Raw genomic sequence first — 21,367 nt, 5'->3', positions numbered from 1 at the left:
GTTGCTACAAAGGGCCATATTTCATTCTTTCTCATTGCCACGTAGTACTCCATTGTGTATATAAACCACAATTTCTTTATCCATTCATCAGTTGATGGACATTTAGGCTCTTTCCATAATTTGGCTATTGTTGCGAGTGCTGCTATAAACATTGGGGTGCAAGTGCCCCTATGCATCAGTACTCCTGTATCCCTTGGGTAAATTCCTAGCAGTGCTATCGTTGGGTCATAGGGGAGGTCTGTTTTTAATTTTCTGAGGAACCTCCACACTGTTTTCCAGAGTGGCTGCACCAGTTTTCATTCCCACCAACAGTGCAAGAGGGTTCCCATTTCTCCACATCCTTTCCAGCATCTATAGTCTCCTGATTTGTGTTTGTGCTTTTTGTGCCATTTATAAGAATCCATGGCCAAAACCAAAGTCATGAAGAGGTATCTCTATGTTTTCTTTTTCTTTTCTTTTTTTAAATTCTTTAATGTTTATTTATTTTAGAGAGGGAGAGACAGAGAGAGAGAGAGAGAGAGAGAGAGAGAGAGAGAGAGTGTGAGCAGGGGCAGGGGAGGGGCAGAGAGAGAGGGAGAAACATAGAACTTGAAGTGGGCTCCAGGCTCCATGCTGTCAGCACAGAGCCAGATGTGGGGCTTGAACTCACTAACTGTGAGATCATGACCTGAGCTGAAATCAGGCGCTTAACCGATTGAGCCACCCAGGCGCCCCTCTCTATGTTTTCTTATAAAAGCTTTATAATTTTAGTTCCTGAATTTAGGTCTTTGATCCATTTTAAGTTAATGTACTTTATTTGGGGCGGCCAGAGTCCAACTTCGTTCTTTTGCATGTGGACATCTAGTTGTTTCAACACAATTTGTTTTAGAGATTATTCTGTTCTTATAGAATTGCCTTGGTATCTTTATTAAAAATCAATTGATACTAGATTTATCAGATCAGTTTTGAATTTTTGATTCTATTCCATTGGTCTATATATCTATCTTTATCTCAGTGCCAGACTGTTTTGATCATTGTTGCTTTGCAGTTAGTATTAAAATCAGAAAGTTTTGGGGCGCCTGGGTGGCACAGTCGGTTAAGCGTCCGACTTCAACCAGGTCACGATCTCGCGGTCGGTGAGTTCGAGCCCCGCGTCGGGCTCTGGGCTGATGGCTCAGAGTCTGGAGCCTGTTTCCAATTCTGTGTCTCCCTCTCTCTCTGCCCCTCCCCCGTTCATGCTCTGTCTCTCTCTGTCCCAAAAATAAATAAATGTTGAAAAAAAAATTAAAAATAAATAAATAAAATCAGAAAGTTTTAGTCCTCCAAGTTTATTTTTTTCTTTTTTATGATTGTTTTGGCTATTTTGGGTCCCCTACCCTTTCATAAGAACTCTAGTATCAGTGCTTCCATTTCTGTAAAAATAATAATAATAATAAATTAATTAATTAATAATTCTTGGGATTTGATAACAATTGCATTGAATCTGTAGATCTCTTTGGGGAGTATTGCCATATTAGCAACATGAAGCCTTCCATTCAGTGAACATGGGAGATCTTTACATTTATTTAGGCATATGTTAATTTCTTTTAGAAATGCTTTCTACTTTTTTTTTTTAATTTTTTTTTCCAACGTTTTTATTTATTTTTGGGACAGAGAGAGACAGAGCATGAATGGGGGAGGGGCAGAGAGAGAGGGAGACACAGAATCGGAAACAGGCTCCAGGCTCCGAGCCATCAGCCCAGAGCCCGACGCGGGGCTCGAACTCACGGACCGCGAGATCGTGACCTGGCTGAAGTCGGGCGCTTAACCGACTGCGCCACCCAGGCGCCCCAATGCTTTCTACTTTTAAATGTACAAGACCTCTGCCCCCTTGGTTAAATTTATTCCTTTTTTTTTTCTTTCATGAGCTATTGTTAATGGAATTGTTTTCTTAATCTCAATTTTGGATAGTTTATTGCTTATGTATAGAGGTAAAACCATTTGTATGTTGATCTCATATTCTGCAAATTTGCTGAACTTGTTTAAAAAAATGACCAGAAAAAGGTGGTCTACCAGAACAGAAGAGCTTTTTGACAACACCCACCTTATTCTAGGGCAAATAACAACTGTTTCCCCCAACTTCCCAATACTTTCAGCTTACTTTAAGGAAGAATTAAGCTTCCACTCCTAGCTAGCAGCATAAGGCAGAAGGAGGTTGTACAAAGATGTATTGGGCAGCACTCTGTTTTCATTCCACACTGGTGTCTGTGGGATCCAGCTAAGCTTTCATCCCTGTATAGCAGAGAGATGAGGTGAGGCCATGCTCTGCTTTCCCCAGGAAAGTATCAGTGGGACTAAGGGATAAGCTGAATTGCATTTCCACTAGTAGCAAATGTGGCAGTGATAGTCAGCACTCTTTTTCTACCTGCAACCAATAGGAAACTGAACTTCCAGTCCCATCCTGGAAACACGTTATACATAAATCGTGTGACTGCCTGCCAGTAAAAAAGAATAAATAGAATCCACAGCCTCACAACTTAATGCCCAAAGTGTCTAGAATAAAATAAAAATTTCACCCTTCATGTCAAAATCAAAGGCAATCACACCTGAACAACAGTGGACAATTGACAGAAACCAACACTGAGATGACACAGGTATTGGAGGTATCTGACATGGATGGTAGAGTTACAATAATAAAAATGATTGAATGAGCAATTAAAACTCTTGAAATAAGGGAAAATGGAAAAATTTAGGAGAGAAATAGATTTTATAAATAACCAAAGGAAAATTTTAGAACTAAAAAATATAATAACTGAAATAGAAAAATTACTTGATCTCAATGCATGCTAAATTTAAGATGACAGAAGAAGGAAACTAAACTTAAAGATAGATCAATAGAAATTACCTTATCAGGGAAAAAGTGAGAAAACAGACAAAGAAACAGGGACTTGGAACATGTGGACAATATAAAAGTAATCTATTGTTTGTGTTATCAGAGTCCTCAGAGAGATTACAGAGTATGGGGATGAAAACAAATATAGACAAGATAATGGTGAAATGTAAAACTCTACAGATTCAAGATACTGAAATGTCCACAAATGGGATAAACTTAAAGAAACCCACAGTGAAATCTCACTACACATCTTTAGAATGGCTAAAATTTAAAGACAAAACAGAAAAATATCCAGTGATGGTGAGAGTGTGAGGAAACTCGATTTATAACATTGCTGGTGAGCATGTAAAATGGTACAGCCATCTATTAAATAATGTGGCATTTTCTTATAAAAACAAATATGCACTATTGTGTAAATAAAAAATCACACAGGTATTTATTCTAAAGAATAAAGAAATAAAAAATTATGCTCACACAGAATCTTCTATGCAAATATTCAGAACAATTTTACTTGTATTAGCAAAAAAAAAAACAAACTGGAAACAAAATAAATACCCTTCAATAAATGAATAGTCAAATAAACTGTGGCAAATGAGTACAGTGAATACTATTCAGCAATAAAATGGAGTAGACCATTGATTCATACAACAAATGTGATGGACTTCAATGGCATTGTGCTTAGTGGGCAAAAAAGTCTATCTCAAAAGATTATGTAATGTATGATTCCATTAGTATAACATCTGAAAAATGACAAAAATACAGAGATATAGATTAGTGGTTGCCAGGGTACAGGGAAGAGCAAGGGTGGGGAGTGGGAATATAAAGAGACTGCACAAGAGATTTCCTTTGTAGTTATGGGCTAGTTTTATATCTTGATTGTGGTTTCTTGAGTGTATAGATGAGAGAAATTGCATTCACACACACACACACACACACACACACACACACACACACATCAATGCATGGAAAAATGATGAAACTCAAATGTGGCATGCTGTATACTTAACATTATTATACCCATGTCAATTTTTTGGCTTTGATATTTTGCTACAATTATATAAGATGTTTTCTATCATTAGCAGGGTCTGGGTAAAGGATACACAGGGCTTTATACAAACATTTTAAAAAGAGGGGAAAACTATGGTTGCTGTACTACATGAGGTAAATAAAAAGATTAGAAATGAATGAATGAAAATTCATAGCAGAGAAATAGAAACTAGAAAAATAGTTAAATCAAAATTTGGGAACTGAAAAATATAATATCTGAAATTTAATTACTGCATTAGCACCATAGCAGAATGTAGATGATAAGCAAAAAGACCGGAAAATGGAATACAAAACCACAGAATTTTCCTATCTGAAGAACAGTAATGAAAATATATTGAAACAATGAACAAAGCTGTGGAGGAAGTGTGAGATAATATTAAAAGTTCTATTATGCTAAGCAAAATAAGTCAGTCAGAGAAAGACAAATGCCATATGATTTCACTCATATGTAGAATTTAAGAAACAAAACAGATGAACATTAAGAGAAAGGAAGGAAAAACAAAATAAAAACAGAGAGGGAGACAAACCATAAGAGTCTCTTAAATACAGAGAACAAACTGAGGGTTGCTGGAGGGGAAGTTGGTGGGGGGGATGGGCTAAATGGGTGATGAGCATTAAGAAGGGCACTTGTTCAGATGAGCACTGGGTGTCATATGTAAGTGATGAATCACTGGTTTCTACTCCTGAAACCAATAGTACACTGTAGGTTAAGTAACTGGAATTTAAATAAATAATATTTTTTTAATCTGTAAAAAAGAAAGTTCTAATGCAGGAAACAGTCAACAAAACTAAAAGACAGCCTACTGGATGGGGAAAGATATTTGCAAATGGCATATCTTTTAAAGAGTTAGTATCCAAAATACATAAAGAACTTATAAAACTGAACACCCAAAAAATAAATCATGCAATTAAAAAATGAATAGAAGGGGCACCTGGGTGGCTCAGTCGGTTAAGCATCCGACTTCAACTCAGATCACGATCTCACGGTCAGTGAGTTCGAGCCCCCCGTCGGGCTCTGGGCTGATGGCTCAGAGCCTGGAGCCTGCTTCCGATTCTGTGTCTCCCTCTCTCTCTGCCCCTCCCCATTCATGCTCTGTCTCTCTCTGTCTCAAAAATAAATAAACGTTAAAAAAATTAAAAAAAAATGAATAGAAGACATAAACAGAAATTTCTCCAAAAAAATATACAGATGGCCAAAAGACACATGAAAAAATGCTCAATATCTCTCTTTATCAGGGAAATGCAAATCAAAACTACAATGAGATATTACCTAACACCTGTCAGAATGGCTAAAATGAAAAATTCAAGAAACAACAAGTGTTGGTAAGGATGTAGAGAAAAAGGAACCCTCGTGCACTGTTGGTGGGAATGCAAACTGGCGCACCCACTCTGGAAAATACTATGGAAGTTCCTCAAAAAGTTAAAAATGGAACTACCCTATGACCTTGCAATTGTCCTACTGGATATTTACTAAAGAATACAAAAACACTAATTCAAAGTGATACATGCACGGCTATGTGTAACAGCATTATTTACAATAGCTGAAATTATGGAAGCAGCCCAAGTCTCCATCAATAAATGAATGGATAAAGAAGAAATGGAATACATACACAGTAGAATATTATTCAGTTATAAAAAAGAATGAAAACTTGCCATTTGCAACAACATGGATGGATCTAGAGAGTATAATGCTAAGCAAAATAGTCAGAGAAAGACAAATACCATAAGATTTCATTCATATGTGGAATTTAAGAAACAAAATAAATGAACAAAGTAAAAAAAAGAGACAACCCAAAAACCAGACTCTTAACTGCACAGTAAAACCTTGGATTGTGAGTAACTTGTTCTGCGAGTGTTCCACAAGATGAGCAAACATTTCTAATAAATTTTAACATGATAAATGAGTGATGTCTTGCAATACAAGTAGTACATGACACTGAATGTCACATGATCACAACTGAGCCAATAGTTCTTGAAATTTGCTTTGATATATGAGTGCTTTGGATTACAAGCATGTTTCTGGAATGAATTATGCTCACAAACCAAGGTTTTGTAGAGAACAAACAGAGGGTTACCAGAGGGGAGGTGGGTGGAGGGATGGGTAAAATAGATGATGGGGATTAACAGTGTACTTAACATGATGAGCACTGACTAATGTATAGAGTTGTTGAATTAAAATATTGTACACTTGAAACTAATATAACACTGTATGTTCATTATATCAGAATTAAAGTAGGAAACTTAATAAAAAAGAAAAGAAATATTCATGGTGTGTATACGTTTTCTGAATGAAGATATTTGGTAATTAAAAAAAAAACCTTTTAGTGCATAAATAATGAGCTTCCCAGAATGAGAGAGGAAAAATTGGAGCATAAAATTTATTTGAAGAAGAATGTCAAAATTTTCTCAAACTTGATAAGAGATTTAAATTTAAGGATGCTTGAATGCTTGGCAAAAGTATAAGCAGAATAAACTCAAAGAATACCTATGTTCCTAGAAGCATTGCAATCATAATTTTTGAAAACCAAGATGAGAAATGACTCTTAAAGTTATCTGAAGTAAACCAGGTGATTTCACACCAGAAATCATAGGATCAAGAATACAGTAAAGCAAAATCATTAAAATGCTAAAAGAAAAGACTGTCAACCCAGTAGTCTATATATTCAGTGAAAACAGACTTCAGCAGAAAGACAAAGACTAACACATGGAAGAAAGAAAAGTCAAGGAATTAGTTACCAGATTTGTCTCCTAAGAAATGCTAAAGAAACTTCTGCAAGCATGCAAGCATAAGGGAATAACAGAAGGAGCCAATGAGAAGGGAACCACATGTGGATAGAAATGATAGATGCAGAGACTTTGAATCTGAAAATCACAAATTTCTCCTATTTTGTTTTGAAAACGTGAAAAAAGGTGTTTTCTCTTCATCCATAGAGAAAGGATATAATTAATAAATGACCTCATCAATTTTAACTTCTTTTAATTCATTTTTATGTTGTATCTATTAGTTGAAATAAGTTATTTTGTTTAATGCATATATTCAGAGAAAAGGGAGGAATTCAAAGGGAAATTTATCTCCACCAAAATAGAAAACATATCATTGAAGGAAAACCTGTCCTGGATTATATGAAAACAATGCTCTTGGTACTTTGGCATTTTGTAAAAATAGAGTTTGCCCCTAAAAGAACTAATATTTGATCCTCCATGCCATTATTTGTGAATTACTTCAATTATTTTATTTAATCAACATTTCTCATTTGTTTTGCAGAGAAAATAAAAGATGTGAGTTTCAAGTCTTAAATCACTTAGAAAGATATTGTAGCAAACTCAGCTTCAGACAGTAACAAGAAAAGGGGTTCAGTATCCTCACATTATACCAAATAAAGATTTCTTCATAGTATATCAATCTATTCCCTTGATACTAAGCCCCTAAAAATATATAATTTGCAGATATTTTCTCTCATTATGTACATTATCTCTTCCCTTTCTTACCTTTTGATACAGTTTTCACTTTTTATGAAGTTAGATTTGTCTATTGTTTTATTTTGTTATTTGTGCATTGGTGTTACCTTTAAGAATCCATTCTTGGGGCGCCTGGGTGGCGCAGTCGGTTAAGCGTCCGACTTCAGCCAGGTCACGATCTCGCGGTCCGTGAGTTCGAGCCCCGCGTCAGGCTCTGGGCTGATGGCTCGGAGCCTGGAGCCTGTTTCTGATTCTGTGTCTCCCCCTCTCTCTGCCCCTCCTCCGTTCATGCTCTGTCTCTCTCTGTCCCAAAAATAAATAAAGGTTAAAAAAAAATTAAAAAAAAAAAAAAAGAATCCATTCTTAAATCCTAAATCTTGAAGATGTACCTCTGAATTTTTAAAAAAGACTTTTATTGTTTTTAGCTCTTATATTTTGGTCTTTCACCCATTTTAAGTAAATACTATAAATGCAGCAGAACATTAAAAAAATGAATAAGACAGTCCTGTCTATATAATTTATTAGTTGGAGGTTTTTGCTGACCATTTTTAGAGCATTTTAAGTGCCCTACTCTAATAGAATAAAAGAAGCATGATGTTAAATTGCTAAATGGATTGTCAAATAAAGTGGCTGAAATAAGATAAAACAATAAGTAGCATACTAGCTTTAAGTTTTTGAGAGTCTGCCAAACCCTTTACATAGTATTGCTCTGTATTACATAGTATTACAGAGCAGTACATAGTATTTGGAGACTGCTGCTTTACCCCAATGTTTTGTTGTTTTTTTTTCTTTTACTGAAAATATCTTTCCCTAGTAATATAATATTCACTTTGGAAAAAATTCCAATTCTGAAATAAAAAACTGGGAAATGCAGCAAGTAATGTAGCCTTGAGCTAATGTTTATTCTTCTGCATAAGTGTCATAACTTCCGAAGAACTTTTGTTGATCAAATGTGATGCTGCTTGCAAAGCATATATCACAGAGCTTAGTGCAAAGAAAGTGCTTAGTGAACGTCAATGGGAATGGTGGTGTTGGTAGTGACAATGGTATTGATGATGACGATGACAATGATATTATGCCTAAAGAAGACTTTAGGAAATTATTTTGGGGGATGTTGAGCTCAGTCACAATAAATTTAAAATTATTTTTCTACTTTTTACCATTTGATACAAAGCAATGTGGACCCCCATAGGTTTTTCGAGTAAAACATCTAGAAAATAATTCTAATTTTTTTTCTCTGAAGTGTCTAACCAATTATATATTTCACAATAGGTGAAAAGATTTTTGCAAGATTTTTTTTGTTCATTTTGTTTCTGCTTCATAGTGATTCTTTTATTACTCCTTTTATTTTTCAGATCGATTTAGTACAAAATTAGTACAAAATTTAGTTCCTATCATCTGTTTCATAGTGATTCTCATATTTCTCTGTTTTATTTTTCAGGTGACCTTAGGAAAGAAAATGGTAAATTTTAATGATTATTTACAAAATATGATGTTCCTATCATCTGTTTCATAGTGATTCTCATATTTCTCTGTTTTATTTTTCAGGTGAACTTAGGAAAGAAAATGGTAAAATTTAATGATTATTTACAAAATATGATGTTCCTATCATCTGTTTCATAGTGATTCTCATATTTCTCTGTTTTATTTTTCAGGTGACCTTAGGAAAGAAAATGGTAAAATTTAATGATTATTTACAAAATATGATGTTCCTATCATCTGTTTCATAGTGATTCTCATATTTCTCTGTTTTATTTTTCAGGTGAACTTAGGAAAGAAAATGGTAAAATTTAATGATTATTTACAAAATATGATGTTCCTATCATCTGTTTCATAGTGATTCTCATATTTCTCTGTTTTATTTTTCAGGTGAACTTAGGAAAGAAAATGGTAAAATTTAATGATTATTTACAAAATATGATGTTCCTATCATCTGTTTCATAGTGATTCTCATATTTCTCTGTTTTATTTTTCAGGTGACCTTAGGAAAGAAAATGGTAAAATTTAATGATTATTTACAAAATATGATGTTCCTATCATCTGTTTCATAGTGATTCTCATATTTCTCTGTTTTATTTTTCAGGTGAACTTAGGAAAGAAAATGGTAAAGTTTAATAACAATTTGTTTATAAAATATGATCTTCCTGTATGGATTTGTGCTTGCTTCTTCCTTTTTCCATGTATTATTTTCCTCTGTATAATTTTCTTTCATGATTTTCATTTATGTTTATTATATTACAACTTCCCTTACCTATTTCTTTCTTTGTTCTTCTCCCATTAGTTAACTCACTTCTCACATTCACCCTTATCTTAATCTAATGTATTATTTTTCAGCTGTCTCCATGATGCTAGCAATGACTTCTTCTAGTGGCTTTGATATAAGTGAAATCTAATCTGAGAATATATTTGAAAGAGCTCTCATGGTGCTTGCTGTGCCCACAGTCTGATTCTAAGTAAAACTGAAATTCTTCTATGCAAGGCACTATTAAAAAAAAAATGCAATAGGCTGTTCCTTATATAGGACGTCACTATTCTACCTTTTGACTGAAGCCTCAGCTGGCTTGACCAAACATGGAGGATTATGGCATAATGATTGAGTCTTTAATTTGCAGTTTAACATACCTGGGTTCAAGTCATTGTCCATTTACCAACAGAAACTTCATCATGTTACTGACCCCTTTGATTCTCAGATCTTTATTCTATAAACAGAAGAGCACTACTTCACCATTATTTTGCTAGTATTCAACTGAGTGACTACATAAAACTATTGGATAATCCCTATCTCATTGGAAGCACTGAAAAAACTATAGCTGTTACTGCACAGATGATGGCTAGCATAACAACATTGCAGGTGAAGATATTCATTAATATCAGCATTATAAACTAGTTCAAAAACAGTAAACCACTGGGGGATTTGGTAATTTTCTCTTAGACTTCAACTGTAAGATTATTTATGTAAGCATGTGATATATATTTGTTTTGTTTTGAACAAGTGTTCTAGAAAAGTGAGGTGTTTTTTTTTTTAACCTTAATGAAGTTACTTATTTCATGTGTAATTCTTCTAAGGAACTTTAATCTTTCTTTTCTCTGTGGTATTAAAATGGGGTTTTCACTTTTGTGTTTCAGAAAAATTTCAAATGGAAATTGGTAATTGTATTCTAATAGTTAAAATATTTGCAAGATATTATACTGTGGAAATCATATGCTTTGCTTTATCCTGTCCCTTTAACTCTTTATTTTGTGTATCTTTCACATTTTCCTATGGCCTCTCTATATTGCAATTATCATGCTAGGAATGATTTACCTGTTTACCGTGATTAACTCCTAAAAAATCCTGTGATTCAGCTTTATTTTATCCATAAGAAATTTATGAGGGAGCAACAGCTTGCCTAACATGATAGTGATGATTATGATAAACCCCTCAAAGAATGCCTGTCTTTGGTTTTGCATTTTTATCTTTTTGAGAGTCCCAGTCTTCTGTGTACATCTCCTTTCAGATCAAAGAAGAACCCAATTTAGGAATGGTAAGTAATTCAGAAGTTCTTTCATGGCAGTTCTTAAATTCCACAAACAGTAAGACTCCTAACTCCTCTAAACCTCATTCCCAGAAAAAATCAGACATACTCTACAATTGCCTGTGTTCATTGTGTAGGAGCATAAATGGAAGAGAGTCTGTAAAAGTTAATTCACTTTTTCCCTAAGTTGTAATATCCTTTTTTAAATCTCCCTTTCTCAATTTTTATTCCTTCACTCTGTTTTTCCTAATTCCTTCTATTTCTTCTTCCTTTTCTTCTTCTTCTCTCTACTTTCCTTCCATTTTCCATCTTTCTTTCTTTCCTTTTTTTAAATCTCAAACTATCCATCTTTCTGTCATCACTCCTTCATTTTCCGTTTCTATATTCCTTTCTTCTTTTTGTTTTTAGTTTGCCCTTTTTCTGACTTTATATGTTTTCACACATATACACAACTCAATCATTTTGTATTCAGGAAAGGAATGGTCACATGTTTGTGAAGAAGGAAAGGGACAGAGAGATAAATATGTAACTGAATACTGAGAGAATGTTAGTGATGAGAAGAGAGAAAAAGATAGAAGGACCATGAAAGGGTAAACATATTTAATCATTTTGTTCATTCACAGGCTGGCAGAAGGCATCATTGTACCCTGGTGAGTACATTGTCCTGACCATGATAATTTTCCCTGATTCTGAGGTATATACTTAACCTCCTAAATTCTATAAGATATCATGCTACTAACTACCACTTGACATAGAAAAATGTATTGTATATAACTCTGTTCCATAGAAAACTTACCAAGAATGGTAACTTATAAATTACTTTTCTTTTTATCTTTTTCTTACCTGTGTTTCATGGGACACTTACAATTTAATTAAAGAAGATCTTAAGTAATAAAAACTATCTTGTCAGTTTAAAAAATTTACCTTTTCTTTTTTCACAATTCTAAGGAGGTTTTATATTAATGTGAATTACTTCTAGCTACTGTTTCAAATAAACATCAACACATCAAATAGTTTAGTAAGCTAGACTGTATTTCTAATGTATATACAAAGATTTCTGGTTAAGAAGCTCTACTTGGAAGATGTCCTCTAAGCAATGACTTTGATCTGGACTCTTTCCATTGTGTAACTTCTCAATGTTCTAGATGTCCTTCAATTCTTCAAAATTTTTTGAGAAAAAGAAATGTGAAGATGACCCAAGAATATAGTGTTTTGTAGCAGGGGTTGAAAAGCCATTCACCAGTTCTGCCTACATAGGCCAGTTCTCAGTCATGTGGTTTCACCTAGACACAATGGGAGCTAGGAAAGGTTGTTTAGCTGTTTACCCAGAAAACAGAAAAGCAATAAATATTGCTAGGGTTTTATCATCTCTACAAGCTATCTTTCAGGTAACCAAAGATCAATTTAGTGTTTCTTTCTCTGTATATAACTAACTTGTTCCTTTTTCAAAAAGAGAAGCCAAGGGTCCATGGGGTCACTGCAACTGATTTAAAGGCCAAGATCTCTAAGAGAGATGCTCTTCTTTCAGTTGATGTAACTCTTCTGGATCTTGTAATCTGTGTACTCAAAGACAGGAATTTTGTCTGCACCCTCCATTCCATGCTTAGACAAATGAGGATAAAACATGGAATAAAAATTTCTGTTTAGAATAAGGAGAAAGCACAGCAGGCATCATTTACCAATAGAGTACGGATTCCCACCAGGCCATATTTTGAAGGGCTCTATTCTAAAGGTGGAAGAATTTTCCTGATTATTTAGATCCTTATTTTGCTCTTGAGATGCAACTTGCTTTCTATTGTCCTTAGTGACCCTTGACTCTCCCTCACATCAAATGTATAGTGGCATAGCACACTTCTGGCTTGCGGAAATTTCCTATTACAAAATATGCTTTATAGCTTTCATGCTTACAGAATTGTTTACTCTGAGCTCATTTTTTTTAAAAGTGTTATTGGATATAATTTATATACCATACATTTATTTAAGTGTTCACTCATTTTTTAAAAATCAATTCAATAATTTTTAAATTCACTTACAGAGTTGAGCAACCATCACCAAATCCAGTTTTATAAGGTTTCCATCATCTCCAAAGATCTTTTGTTTCCATTTTCTGCCAATCCTTTCCTAGACTCAGGCAATCCCTGCTCTTCTTACTCTCTACAGCTTTGCCTTTTGGACATGTATAATTGGAATCATGTAATATATGGTTTTTTATTCTGTTCTTTTCACTTAGCATAAGGTTTTTGAGACTCTTGTTTTAGCATGTTTTATATTTTGTTCCTTTATATTGCCAGGTAGTATTCCATTGTATGCATATGCTACATTATGCTTACTCATTCTCCCAGATAATAGGCATTTAGAATACTTCCACTTTTTTTTTTTGCAGTTATAAGTTTGTATTTAAATTCCAGTTAGTTAGCATATAGTGTAATATTAGTTTCAAGAGTAGAACTTAGAGATTCATCATTTATATAATACCTGGTACTCATCACAAGTAACCTCCTTAACTGATATCCATCACCCATTTAACCCATTCCCCCATCCACCTCCCCTCCAGCATCCCTCAGTTTGTTCTGTATAGTGAAAAGTCTGTTTTGTGGTTTGCCTCTTTTTTTCTCCCTATGTTCATCTGTTTCTTTCTTACATTCCACATATCAATGAAATCATATGGTATTTGTCTTTCTCTGACTGACTTACTTCACTTTGCATAATACATTCTATCTCCATCCATGTTGTTGCAAAATGGCAAGATTTCATTCTTTCTTTTGGCAGAGTAATATTGCTTTGTGTGTGTGTGTGTGTGTGTGTGTGTGTGTGTGTGTGTGTACACATATATATACATATATATGCCACATCTTCTTTATCCTTTCATTAGTCAATGGACATTTGGGCTCTTTCCATGGTTTAGCTATTGTAGATAATGCTGCTATAGACATCAGGGTGCATGTATCCCTGTGAATCTGTATTTTTGTATCCTTTGGGTAAATACCTAGTAGTGCAATTGTTGGATTGTAAGGTAGTTTTTTTTTAGTTTTCTGAGGAACCTCCATATATTCTCCAGAGTGGCAGCACCAGTTTCTTTGTAATTGTGAATGGAATAGTTTTAATTTCACTTCAGACTGTTCATTGTTAACATATGGTAACATGATTGATTTTTGTATTTTACTTTTTTTAATCCTGTGACCTTACTGAATTCATTAATTTGTTCTAGTTCTAGCAGACTTTTGTGGGCACTTGTATGATATGCTACAGGAATGATGAGTCAACTGGGAATAAAAGGAGATTTGTTGGGGTGCCTAGGTGGCTCAGTCAGTTAAGCATCCAACTCTTGATCTCAGCTCAGGTCTTGACCTCAGGGTCATGAGTTCAATCCCCATGTTGGAGGTGGAGGCTACTTTAAAAAAAAAAAAAAGGAGATTTGCTTCTTTTTTTAAATTTTAATTCTTTTTTTTAACCTGACTGCATAGAATCTCCATTACAATGCTGAATAGAAATAGCAAAAACAGGGGCGCCTGGGTGGCGCAGTCGGTTAAGCGTCTGGCTTCAGCCAGGTCACATCTCGCGGTCCGTGAGTTCGAGCCCCGCGTCAGGCTCTGGGCTGATGGCTCAGAGCCTGGAGCCTGTTTGCAATTCTGTGTCTCCCTCTCTCTCTGCCCCTCCCCCGTTCATGCTCTGTCTCTCTCTGTCCCAAAAAATAAATAAACATTGAGAAAAAAATTAAAAAAAAAAAAGAAATAGCAAAAACAGATGTGCTTGTCTTGATCCCTACTATGGTGTAAAAAATTCATTTATTTGCTATTAAGTATTTTGTTTGTTGTAAATTTTTCTTTTTTTTTTTAATTTTTTTTTCAACGTTTATTTATTTTTTGGGACAGAGAGAGACAGAGCATGAACGGGGAAGGGGCAGAGAGAGAGGGAGACACAGAATCGGAAACAGGCTCCAGGCTCTGAGCCATCAGCCCAGAGCCCGACGCGGGGCTCGAACTCACGGACCGCGAGATCGTGACCTGGCTGAAGCCGGACGCTTAACCGACTGCGCCACCCAGGCGCCCCTGTTGTAAATTTTTCATAAATACACTTTACCAGGTTGAAAACCGCTCTTCTAATTTAATGATTTTTTGAAATCACAAATAGGTATTAGATTTTATCAAATGCTTTTTCTGTGCTTATTGAGATGATTATGCCATTTTACTGGTTGTTTTATTAGTATAACTTGCTACATTAATTGATTTTCACACATTAAGCTGATCTTGCATTCTGGGCACAAACCCCATTTGGCAGTGGTCTATAATCTTTTTTGTATGTGTTGTTACACTGTTAATTTTTATTGAGAGTTTTGCACTTCTATTCATGAAGGATATTTGTGTGTCTTTCGCTTTGGTATCAAGGTAATACTAACTTTTAGAATGAGTTGAGAAATATCTTACCCACTTTTATTTTCTACAAGGTTGTGTTAAATATTGCTATTATTTACTTTTTAAATTTTTGATAAAATACACCAGTAAAGCCAACTGGGCCTGGGAATTTCTTTGTGGGAAGTTTATAATTAATAATTCAAATATCTTACTTGTTAGAGATCTGTCTAGATTTTCTATTTCTTAAGTCATCTTCAGTAATTTGTATTTTAAAGAATTTGTGCATTTCATCTAAGACTAATTTAGTGACATAGGGATTTTCACAGAAATCCCATTTTAGCCTTCTAATTTCTAAGAGCTCAATAATGATGTCCTCTCCTGCAAAACCCTCTTTTGTGTGTGTGTGTGTGTGTGTGTGTGTGTGTGTGTTGATTGTTGTGGCTTTATTTATTTACTTCTTTATTTTTGCCTTTTTCTTTAAAATTTTTTATTTAAATTCGTTTGTACACCTATGGTATAATGTTAGTTTTAGGTGTACAATTTAGTGATTCAACACTGATGTAAAATACTCAGCGCTCATCAAAACAAGTGCCTGGGGGCACCTGGGTGGCTCAGTTGGTTCCGTATCTGACTTCGGCTCAGGTCATGATCTTCTGGTTTGTGAGTTTGAGCCCCACATTGGGCTCTGTGCTGACAGTGCAGACTCTGGAGCCTGCTTCAGATTCTGTGTCTCCCCTGTTCATGCTCTCTCTCTCTCAAAAATAATAAATAAACATTAAAAAATGGAAGTGCCTGTGCTTCTTATTGAGCAGTAAACTATGCTGACTTTTCTAAATTTTTTTTTTCAACATTTATTTTTGGGACAGAGAGAGACAGAGCATGAACGGGCGAGGGGCAGAGAGAGAGAGGGAGACACAGAATCGGAAACAGGCTCCAGGCTCTGAGCCATCAGCCCAGAGCCTGACGCGGGGCTCGAACTCCCGGACCGCGAGATCGTGACCTGGCTGAAGTCGGACGCTTAACCGACTGCGCCACCCAGGCGCCCCCAGAGAATATCCTTTTATGGACATTCTTTCATTAATCATTTTAAATACTTTTCCCTAAATAAGTGTTTCTCAATTTGCTATGTGCCTTTTTTGATTCCCTTTGCGAATTTCCAGAATTCAAAAGTTCCAATTTGAGAACTTTTCCAGTCTTATTGCTGCACTGGGGGAAAGGATTTATGAAGCCATTCATTCAGCCATTCCAGAGATCCTTTGTTTCATGTTACTTTTGACATTTTCCTCCAAATATAGTAAGTTTCTTATACATTTCTCCCAATTAGTTTCATGTATCAATAACCATATCCAAAGTAACTATAGACATATCTGACCATCTAATTTATTTTCTTACATATCTCCCTTTATGTTGGCTCTCTTGAGGCTACTGAAACACCTGTGAAAAGTCCATCATCTTCATTTGTTCTTTTCCTTAATCCCTTTGTTCAATAAAGAAATTGCACTATTCCTTTGTGCTAAAACTGTATTTAATTTCATCTCTTCTCTTGGGTGGTCTAGAAAAGTGATTGCCACATCTGTTCTGTGAAAGGCTATATTGTAAATATTTTAGGGTTCATGGGCTATATGGTCTTCTCACAATTACTCACAATTACTTTGTGCCTTGTAGCACAAAGAAGCCATAGACAATACATAATGAATTAGTATGGCTGTCTTCCAATAAAACTGTGTTTACAAAAAACAGTTTGGTGGGCTGATTCTTGGCCTAGAAAATGTCACTTTTTAAAACTCTGATAATTGCCCATTTTGGGGAGTTTTTATTTATTTTGATTTATTCCAGAAAAAAAAGGTGAACGATTATTTTGAAAATGAATAGTTTTTAATAGAATGTCAATAATAGATTCAATGAATGCTCTCTTCTCAAATCAATTCCTTAAGATCTACAGTCTATTTAGGACATACGATATGCTTTGCAAATGATCATAAAGGCAACAGTTTTAGCAAATGTTTCTCTGCTTATTATGGATGTCCATATTTGTAGTCAGTTTTATCTGTTTTGTCATGTCTATTACCTAATCTCTAAACCAAACCACACATTTTCTTGTTTACAGTACTTCATTTTCATTTTTATTTTTTTATTTATTTTTTATATATATGAAATTTATTGACAAATTGGTTTCCATACAACACCCAGTGCTCATCCCAAAAGATGCCCTCCTCAATACCCATCACCCACCCTCCCCTCGCTCCCACCCCCCATCAACCCTCAGTTTGTTCTCAGTTTTTAACAGTCTCTTATGCTTTGGCTCTCTCCCACTCTAACCTCTTTTTTTTTTTTTCCTTCCCCTCCCCATGGGTTCCTGTTAAGTTTCTCAGGATCCACATAAGAGTGAAACCATATGGTATCTGTCTTTCTCTGTATGGCTTATTTCACTTAGCATCACACTCTCCAGTTCCATCCACGTTGCTACAAAAGGCCATATTTCATTTTTTCTCATTGCCATGTAATATTCCATTGTGTATATAAACCACAATTTCTTTATCCATTCATCAGTTGATGGACATTTAGGCTCTTTCCATAATTTGGCTATTGTTGAGAGTGCTGCTATGAACATTGGGGTACAAGTGCCCCTATGCATCAGTACTCCTGTATCCCTTGGATAAATTCCTAGCAGTGCTATTGCTGGGTCATAGGGTAGGTCTATTTTTAATTTTCTGAGGAACCTCCACACTGCTTTCCAGAGCGGCTGCACCAATTTGCATTCCCACCAACAGTGCAAGAGGGTTCCCGTTTCTCCACATCCTCTCCAGCATCTATAGTCTCCTGATTTGTTCATTTTGGCCACTCTGACTGGCGTGAGGTGATACCTGAGTGTGGTTTTGATTTGTATTTCCCTGATAAGGAGCGACGCTGAACATCTTTTCATGTGCCTGTTGGCCATCCGGATGTCTTCTTTAGAGAAGTGTCTATTCATGTTTTCTGCCCGTTTCTTCCCTGGGTTATTTGTTTTTCGGGTGTGGAGTTTGGTGAGCTCTTTATAGATCTTGGATACTAGCCCTTTGTCCGATATGTCATTTGCGAATATCTTTTCCCATTCCGTTGGTTGCCTTTTAGTTTTGTTGGTTGTTTCCTTTGCTGTGCAGAAGCTTTTTATCTTCATAAGGTCCCAGTAATTCACTTTTGCTTTTAATTCCCTTGCCTTTGGGGATGTGTCGAGTAAGAGATTGCTATGGCTGAGGTCAGAGAGGTCTTTTCCTGCTTTCTCCTCTAAGGTTTTGATGGTTTCCTGTCTCACATTTAGGTCCTTTATCCATTTTGAGTTTATTTTTGTGAATGGTGTGAGAAAGTGGTCTAGTTTCAACCTTCTGCATGTTGCTGCCCAGTTCTCCCAGCACCATTTGTTAAAGAGGCTGTCTTTTTTCCATTGGATGTTCTTTCCTGCTTTGTCAAAGATGAGTTGGCCATACGTTTGTGGGTCTAGTTCTGGGGTTTCTATTCTATTCCATTGGTCTATGTGTCTGTTTTTGTGCCATCATTTTCATTTTTAGGCAGTACTTTCTGCATTGAGAAGTGTAATTAACTTAGACTTTGATAAAAAGTGACTCCTACATCTCCATGGTTAGCAGAACTGCTTGGTATTCCTCACTCCTGCAAATGATAATATGAATAAATCTGGTTCTGTGGCTCTCCTGGGCAACTCTCTTCAAAATAGTAACTCCGAGAGCCAGGAAGTTCCTTCTCTTCTGTATTCTCCATTTTTATGACTTCTACTCTTAGTTTTATAACCTGGGGAAGAAGTGTTATAGTGAAATTGAGAATGAAAAATAGTATCATATGAGCTATTTTGTTGTCAAGCCCAGAAATGGTGTGGTTCCTTCTGTGCACTTTTTTATTGGCCATAACTCAGTCACATGAACTCACTTAAATGCAATGGAGTGGGGAGTAGAGACATGTAATTTCACTGCCTGTTCAAGAAGAGGATAACTATCTTGGGAACATCTCTAGTCTATACCACATAAAGTACAAGTTAGAGGAATTCATTCTTATGGGAATATTTAACAAGAAGAGCAGTAGAAATTTTGGGTCAAGCAAAAGTTACCAAATAAATTTGAAACATTAACAAAATAAGGATTAGAGGGAAGAAATTACCTCTTGTGCCAATAAATTCAAATATTAGTTCTGATAATGAATATTTATGTTTTTTTCAGACTGGAGGAAAGAATTTTTCCAGGCTGGTGAGTCATTCCCTGATGGTCTGGTCTAGGAGGGACTCTACTCATTATGCTCCAGCTCAGTCCCAGAAGTTGGAGGGCAAATGAAAAACTCCAATGAGAATATATACACCTTCCACAGCTACAAGATATCTCAGGCTAACACAGCTATCTCTGCTTCCAGGATCATTCTACCCTTTCCAAGAATATTCTGTCTTTCAGAGAATATTATTGTCTTTGCAGTGAATGTTATTCTGGATCCAGCCACAGCCCATGCTGCCCTCGTCTTGTCTGAAGGCAACAAATGTGTAACCTGTGGAGAGGAATCTCAAGATCTACCTAAAGATCCACAGAGATTGAATTCCCTTCCCTGTGTTCTGGGTCACTCAGTATTCACCTCAGGGAGGTGGTACTGGGAAGTAAATGTCAGAGACAGTGGAGCCTGGGACCTGGGAATATGCAGGTCTAATGTAATGAGGCAGGGGAAGATTTGTGTGAAACCTGAGAATGGTTTCTGGGCCATCAGGTCTTACAAGAATGAGTACTGGGTACTCACTTCTCCAGAAATGCAGCTTAGTCTAAAAGAGCACCCTACCAGAGTGTGTATTTTCTTAGACTATGAAGGTGGATGTATCTCATTCTACAATATGACGGATAAATCCCACATTTACACCTTCTCTCAAGGTCCTTTTAATGTGTCTCTAAGGCCTTTTTTCAGGCTTTGGCTTGGTTATTCAAAAAGTTTGACCATCTGTCCAGTGCCCAATGCATAATCCTTACTGTGGTCCCTCTCCTGTATTAGGAGCATCCTACGACCTGCAGGTCAGTGTAGATTGAAGCATGAGGTCATGACATGAATTCTCCTATACCAAAAGCAAATTATTTTTTTTAATCTTCTTTCTGGTTCTCCCTAACAGTTTATCTCCTTCATAAATGACTCCCCAAAGGCATGGGACGGCGTGTTAAAGTATGTTACTTATGTTATGTTTAAAGAAAAAAAATTATATATATATATACACATATACATACATTCATATAATCATATTCATATAGGTATATATGTATATACAATATATATACATACTTATATAATCACATTATTAAACACATTATATACTCACATTATATAATCACATTGTTACCATTATTACTATAAATATACACAAGGAACTAGTCTGTGTGATTGCCCATACAATGTTGAAATTTCTTTCATATCTGACAAAGGCAGGGATAGGAGAATAGCCTTTTATTTTATACTCTTTTGTACCTTTTGGTTTTGTACTATGTTTATAAAGTGATATGCAAAAAAATAAAGTTAGTTTCAAATACATGAATAATTGAAGTGTTCTCATTTGTCTAATCAGTAAGACATTCAAAGGGAAGCAAATATTTTCTAGTTTATCCTTCAACTTATCCTTCTCTTTGCATGAACTTCATCCTTATACTTTTTATCCTCTTCATTCCCTTATGAGAGATTGATTTATTCTTGCCTTTACTTACCACCATTTATATTTTTAGAGGACATTTTCTTAACTTATATGCAGTAAAACTGACTTTTTATAGACTCACGTGGCCACACTACATTCAGGAGATAAGACAATGACATAAGTTCCATTATCTCCATAAGTGCTTTTATGTTGTCCTTTTGTAGTCAAACCTTTCATAAATACCCAACCTGGAAAAAAATTAATCAGGTTTCTGTCCCTACTTTTGTATTTTCCAGGATGTCACAAAAATAAAATCATATAGCATGTTATCTTTTGAGATTGGCTTTTCATTCAGAATGAGGCTTTTGGTTATTCATCCATATTAATAGGCATTAGTACTTCATTCCTAATATTTGCTGAGGTAGTATTCTATTGAATAAATGCATCACAATCTTTGTTCACCCACTGAATGCCACTTATGCTGTTTCCAGGTTAGGGTTGTTATAAA

The 21,367-nt window shown here is 35.4% G+C and overlaps 1 protein-coding gene across 1 annotated transcript; it reads left to right on the top strand.

The window, feature by feature from the left end:
* Positions 1–10,601: 10,601 nt before the first annotated feature.
* On the top strand, positions 10,602–20,842 carry LOC123385336 (butyrophilin subfamily 1 member A1-like). The gene is made up of 4 exons (XM_045057363.1): positions 10,602–10,881; positions 11,496–11,522; positions 19,430–19,456; positions 19,676–20,842. The coding sequence occupies exons 1-4, from the start codon at positions 10,752–10,754 to the stop codon at positions 20,203–20,205; spliced, it is 714 nt and encodes a 237-aa protein (XP_044913298.1). The 5' UTR covers positions 10,602–10,751; the 3' UTR covers positions 20,206–20,842.
* Positions 20,843–21,367: the final 525 nt, after the last annotated feature.

Source organism: Felis catus, chromosome B2 (genome assembly GCF_018350175.1).
Source record: "Felis catus isolate Fca126 chromosome B2, F.catus_Fca126_mat1.0, whole genome shotgun sequence".
NCBI classification, from domain to species: Eukaryota; Metazoa; Chordata; class Mammalia; order Carnivora; family Felidae; genus Felis; species Felis catus.
The sequence above is the reverse complement of the archived record's forward strand: the minus strand, read 5'-3'. Positions and strand labels throughout refer to the sequence as shown.